Below are 5,966 nucleotides of genomic sequence, written 5' to 3'. Positions count from 1 at the left end.
AGCAGAAGGCCAGGCAGACAGTGAGGCCCGTGTGGGGCCCCGGGGTCAACACCTTCTCATGCCCTGCCCCCAGGAGGGGCCCATCCGTACAAAACATAAATTTGCGTCATATGTACATACATTCTCATGGCGCCCACCCCCCCGCCCCCCACCCCCAGCTCCAGAAGGGACCCCTCCGGTGTGCTTACAAAAAGAGTCAGACGACCGTAAGGTGGTGGGATTTATTCGCCCGGGCCCAGTCAGCGTGTCCTGAGCAGGCAGTGGGCAGCGTGCAAGGGTCCGGTCACTCCACCCCACGAGAGTCCAGGCGAACGTAAGTGCTGTCTGACTCTGGCCCGCGAGCAGCAAACGCGCCCCACACAGGGGTGGGGGGCTCCTACTTGCAGAGGAGGACTTGGGATCCACAGGCCGGGCCCTAGGGAGAGAAGCCCTGGTGAGCTTCAGACCAACGGGAAGCCACATGCTGGCCCCTGGAGGCTGGTGAAGGCCCACCGGGGTGCTGCTCCGGGGGTGGCTACAAAGGCCTGTGTGGGCGCCTCGCGGCCCCTCCTCGCTCAGGGTGGCGGGTCAGTATTCTTGGTTCCAGGCTTGCAGGCAGGTGCCAAGGCTGGTTCCACTCCGCCTCCAAGGATGGGATCGTTTTATCTCTGAACACCACGTAGCCCTGAGCTCCAGGCAGGCCCCGGGGAGTAGCAGTGACTTTTTAAATAGAGCACCACTGGGGTCGTTCATGCTTATAAAGTAAAAGTAGTGAAAAGCAAGCTTAGACCGATTCTTTCACACGAATTTTAACTGTTTCCTTTTCTTAAGAAGCGCACTGTAAAAGTCAATGCTTTCTTTCAGCTTCTGGCTCCTCTCCCGGCAGCATCAGCCGGCACTTGAGACAGTAGGTGCTGACGCCTGAGAGGGACCCTTGGGCTGGAAGCCTTTCGTACAAATGAAAGGTATCTCCAGTCCTTTCCCTCCGGGTCTCTGATTCCAATGTGCCTCTACATTTTAAAAAGTAGGTTAACACTTTGACAAATTAGCATCTCCCATGAATGCAGTTCGTAGGAGAAGGAACGGGGCAGAGGGAAGGTGCCTGGGGGTGGAGCTGGTGTCAGATAGAAACACAGGAGGGCCAGGCTGATGCGCCCACAGTGCCAGTGCTTCCGATGACTTCCTGGGTCTTGACAGACACCCACGAGGCTGCAAACCTCAGGAAGGCCCTCTGTGAACCCACCTGCTCTGCTAGCCCCGCGGAAGCGTCCCGCGGCGGAGTGCACGCGTCCCGGGGCTTCCCACGGCCCAGCCAGGAAGGTCCCTCTCCCTCTCCCTCCACAGGCAGCAGTGGGGACGTGGGGTCGGCAAGCATCCTGTGGATAAATGTGCCCTCTCAGTGGCTGTCACCTAGAGGGGCCCGCACCGGGCAGCCTCCAAGGGCCACTGCCAGCGGCACCAGCTCGCTCCTCAGACATGGAGATGTGCTTTAGATTCAAGCCAACATCTTGGTTTAGAAAACAAAACTGGAAATTCCGTGGAGCGCGGCTGGAGGCCGATGCCTGGGCCCTGCTGGAGCGTCGGAGGAGACTGCCTCGGGGAGTCTAACCCTTGGGCCCAGGAGAGGCTGCCCCGCCCAGGTCCCCATCCCAGCTTCTCCAGGGTAAGTGGGAAGCATGCGAATTTACGCTTCTTTCCCGCTACAATTGCATTCCAGTAGAAACAGTGCAAAATGCAGCTGCCAGCTGCCTAAGGCACAGGATAAGACTTGTCCTAAACAAAGAAGACTCTGAGAACTTCCACCTCACGCCCTGAGACTCAGGGTGGGAAGTTAAATTTGGGACAGATGATGAAACAAGAGCACGTGGGAGGAACTGAGGTGTGCGCCCCACTGTTCCCGTCGTCTGACTGATGACTGCCTGGGAAACGCGATCTGGATGAAATTCACCCTGGAAGGGTTGACCTGAGACGTTCAGACCACAGGAGTAAGTAGGCAGAGAAGCTCTCAGGACTGGAGACTGATCAGCAAGATGGATGTGCCCAGACAACTGACCACAAATCAAGCTTTTAGTGCAAAAGTTTCACAGAAAAATATTTATCTTGGTGAATATAATTTCAACGAGATAAACAATGTAAACAGTGGTGTTTTTATTGCACGAAGAAAGCTGATCGGACAGTTGGTTTGGTGGCATCTCTGTGAGTCCGTCTTTCAGTGGAAACGTGTCAATACTGGTACATTTCTGGCTGAAATTATGTTAACAGTCATTACCCCAAAATGTACAGGTTTAGATCTAAAATAGTAGGGGAGGGATAAATGGGGTTGGGGCGGGAGAATCAACACGGAATGAAGGTCAAGGCCCCCAGAGCGCCTGAGAGGCGTCCTAAGAGGCGTCTCTCTCGGCCTCTGTCTCTCTCTGCACGCCTCTCCGTCTTTGTTTCTTTCTCTGTCCCCCTCTGTGTCTCTGTCTCTGGTGTCTCGCTCTCTCTGTCTCTATGTCTCTCTCCGTTGTCTCTCTATCTCTGTCTCTTTCTCTGTCTCTGTCTCTCTGTCTCTCTCCGTTGTCTCTCTCTATCTCTCTCTGTCTCTCTGTCTCTCTGTCTCTGTCTCTATGTCTCTCTCTCCGTTGTCTCTCTATCTCTGTCTCTTTCTCTGTCTCTGTCTCTCTGTCTCTCTCCGTGGTCCCTGTCTATCTCTCTCTGTCTCTCTCTGTCTTTCTATCTCTCTCTGTCTCTGTCTCTCTCTGTCTTTATGTCTCTCTCTCTGTCTCTCTCCGTTGTCTATCTCTGTCTCTGTCTCTTTCTCTGACTTTGTCTCTCTGTCTCTCTCCGTTGTCTCTCTCTGTCTCTCTGTCTCTCTGTCTCTGTCTCTATGTCTCTCTCTCCGTTGTCTCTCTATCTCTGTCTCTTTCTCTGTCTCTGTCTCTCTGTCTCTCTCCGTGGTCCCTCTCTGTCTATCTCTCTCTGTCTCTCTCTGTCTTTCTATCTCTCTCTGTCTCTGTCTCTCTCTGTCTTTCTATCTCTCTCTGTCTCTGTCTCTCTCTGTCTTTATGTCTCTCTCTCTGTCTCTCTCCGTTGTCTATCTCTGTCTCTGTCTCTTTCTCTGACTTTGTCTCTCTGTCTCTCTCCGTGGTCCCTCTCTGTCTCTCTGTCTCTCTGTCTCTATGTCTCTCTCCGTTGTCTCTCTATCTCTGTCTCTGTCTCTCTGTCTCTCTCCGTTGTCTCTCTGTTTCTTCTCTGTCTCTTTCTCGGTCTTTGTGTCTCTGTCTCCCTCTGTCTCTCTCCATTGTCTCTGTCTCTCTCTCCATGGTCTCTCTCTGTCTCTGTCTCTGTTTCTATGTCTCTCTCTCCGTTGTCTCTCTATCTCTGTCTCTTTCTCTGTCTTTGTGTCTCTGTCTCTCTCCGTTGTCTCTCTCTATCTCTCTCTGTCTCTCTGTCTCTGTCTCTATGTCTCTCTCTCCGTTGTCTCTCTGTCTCTGTCTCTTTCTCTGACTTTGTCTCTCTGTCTCTCTCCGTGGTCCCTCTCTGTCTATCTCTCTCTGTCTCTCTCTGTCTTTATGTCTCTCTCTCTGTCTCTCTCCGTTGTCTCTCTGTCTCTGTCTCCCTGTCTGTCTCCCTGTCTCTCCCATCAGCCCCCTCCCTTCCACCAGGCTGGAATCATCAGGCCCGCAGCGTGCAGATGCGCAGGGGCTCAGAGGAGCCTCCGGGAGGAGGGGCTGTGGTTTAGGCTCCTTGCCTCAGGACTCTGAGGATGCAGTGTCCAGGGCCCCGCGGGGACTCGGGGGCTCACGCAGAGGCCCACGTGGTCCCATAAAGAACTCCTGCCCCTCCCCTCTCTGCCAGCAGTCTCCCTCCCCCCATGGGCTGACAGGTGGCTCAGGTAAGAGACACCTGGAAACCAAAGTCGTGTCTGCAGGGGCTTCTCCAGGCTCCAGAGTCTGCAGTCACGTGTGGCACGCACTTCCCTCCCAGAGGCCCTCAGGAAGCTGCTCATTTATATTGAAGAGAACAGCTATTTCTCCCGAGTCATGAGGGGAGGCACAGCATTCTTCATAACAATAAGGTGACTGACGTTGGACTGCAAGCTCTGCAAACGCAAAACTGCACCCGGATGCTACGCTATGGTAACACCAGCTTCACAGTGGGAGCGTCTAGCAGGCGGCTACAGAGCCAGCTGACTGGGGCTGCTTGCCTAAGCCCGTCCCATTTTTATTGCTTAACTGATTTCTTGGTATCCAAGGGTTTTAAGAACTGGTAATAGCTAAGCTTTCAGGACCAGGGGACTGTGAAAACACAGGGGCCATTCCCTGACACCACACCCCTCTAAGACTCCTGGTCTGCAGTCAGGGTATCATCTACCGGGGTGCAGGAGGCTGAGCTCCCGGGAAGACAGGCGCCCAGCACAGGCCACCGGGAGCAGAGGGTCAGCGTGACGTGTGGACATGGGCTGGATGCTGCACCCAAGTCTTAGAAGCAGGACTCCTGCAGCCAGCAGGGGAGAGCTGGCCCCAGGCTGATCTGAAAGTCTGCTCTTGAGGGAAGGGAGAGGAATGAAGAATAAGGTTTTACTCAGGAAAGACCTCTCTTCTCTGAGAAACCTTCGTAAGAACAAGAACCTTCGTCATTCAGCACAATGGCTTAATCGGACCAGCGACCCAGTATCACCGAGCCTCCATCCAGACGGTGGACACCCTCTGCCGTGTAGGGTTGCTCACCCTCAGTATTTGGGGCTAAAGGCAAGTCAGGAAGCAAATGGCTCTAGACACAGACGGGCGCCAATGGAGACAGCCGGCGATCGCCACCAGCTTCAGATCAGCCCGGCCCAAGGTGGGGAGCCGCTGCGAAGTGGGGACTTACCACCTGCAAACCACTGTCCAGGTGAGACCGGCCAGACTGCAGACGAGCACGGCACCCAGCACCAGCGAGACCACAGATGCCCGAGGGAGCCTCCCGGAGTCTGGAACAAGGGCGGAGCCTGTCGGTGAGCCTGCCCGCCCGACCCCAGCCCCAGCCCGGGTGCCCCAACCCTGGGAGCCCAGCAAGCTCTGTCCCGCTGGCCATCCATTCCCGGCTGGTCTCTGCTGTTCTTGGAGCTGAGCTCTGCTCCTCCCGCGGGAGTTTACTGAGATGTCTTGCCCTGGTAACAGGTGCTGGTACAGGAGCTGGAAGCCAAGTTAAGGTTCCAGACCTACAGCTGTGAGGCTGTGTGACCACCAGCAAGCTGCTTACCCTCTCTGTTGTGCACACGGGGCTCAAATCCCGTGCTTCCCCCTCAGAGATAGTTCGGGGGGGCTGAAACTGAGCATCTGCAACAGGGTCTGCACCGCTCCCCCAGGGTTCACGGCCTCCTGTGTCTCAGGCACAAACCCGCCAGCCCTGATCCCACCCAGCGTCAGAGAATGTGGGTGTGGGGAAAGCGAGGCCACACGATGACCTGCAGTCACCCTGAGTGGGGGCACAGACACCCCCGGCTGGCACAGAGGCCGTGGTCTCCCCCCGAGTGCAGGCACAGACACCCCCGGCTGGCACAGAGGCCGTGGTCTCACCCCGAGTGCGGGCACAGACACCCCTGGCTGGCACAGAGGCCGTGGTCTCCCCCCGAGTGCGGGCACAGACACCCCCGGCTGGCACAGAGGCCGTGGTCTCACCCCGAGTGCGGGCACAGACACCCCCGGCTGGCACAGAGGCCGTGGTCTCCCCCCGAGTGCGGGCACAGACACCCCCGGCTGGCACAGAGGCCGTGGTCTCACCCACACAGGTCCTGCCGTCCTCGCTGGGCACGTGGGGGTCGCTGCACTCACACTGGAAGCTGCCCTTGGTATTCTTGCACCGCGCAGACGCGTGGCAGGGGGGGTCCACTTCATCCTCACACTCATTGATGTCTGCACACACAATGGGCGGTCAGTGCCCAGCCTCCGCACCCCTCCCCAGGAGGCCAGCCCCTTCCCAGTCCTGTCTCTAGTCCGGAGCAAGGGGATGTCACCCCAGGC

General features: G+C 56.6%; 1 protein-coding gene across 1 annotated transcript in view; it reads right to left on the bottom strand.

Moving 5' to 3' along the window:
* Positions 1-283: 283 nt before the first annotated feature.
* TPO (thyroid peroxidase) overlaps positions 284-5,966 on the bottom strand; it is a 35,878-nt gene continuing 30,195 nt past the window's right edge. Inside the window, exons 14-17 of the mRNA XM_010848439.1 lie at positions 5,727-5,858; positions 4,834-4,933; positions 1,223-1,355; positions 284-376 (exon numbers count right to left, since the gene is read on the bottom strand). Coding sequence (XP_010846741.1) covers positions 284-376; positions 1,223-1,355; positions 4,834-4,933; positions 5,727-5,858 — 458 coding nt within the window. The remainder of the gene's footprint in view (positions 377-1,222; positions 1,356-4,833; positions 4,934-5,726; positions 5,859-5,966) is intronic.

The sequence above is a fragment of the Bison bison genome, unplaced genomic scaffold, assembly GCF_000754665.1.
Source record: "Bison bison bison isolate TAMUID 2011002044 unplaced genomic scaffold, Bison_UMD1.0 scf7180017864266, whole genome shotgun sequence".
NCBI lineage: Eukaryota > Metazoa > Chordata > Mammalia > Artiodactyla > Bovidae > Bison > Bison bison.
This window is presented reverse-complemented; position numbering and strand designations above follow the sequence as displayed.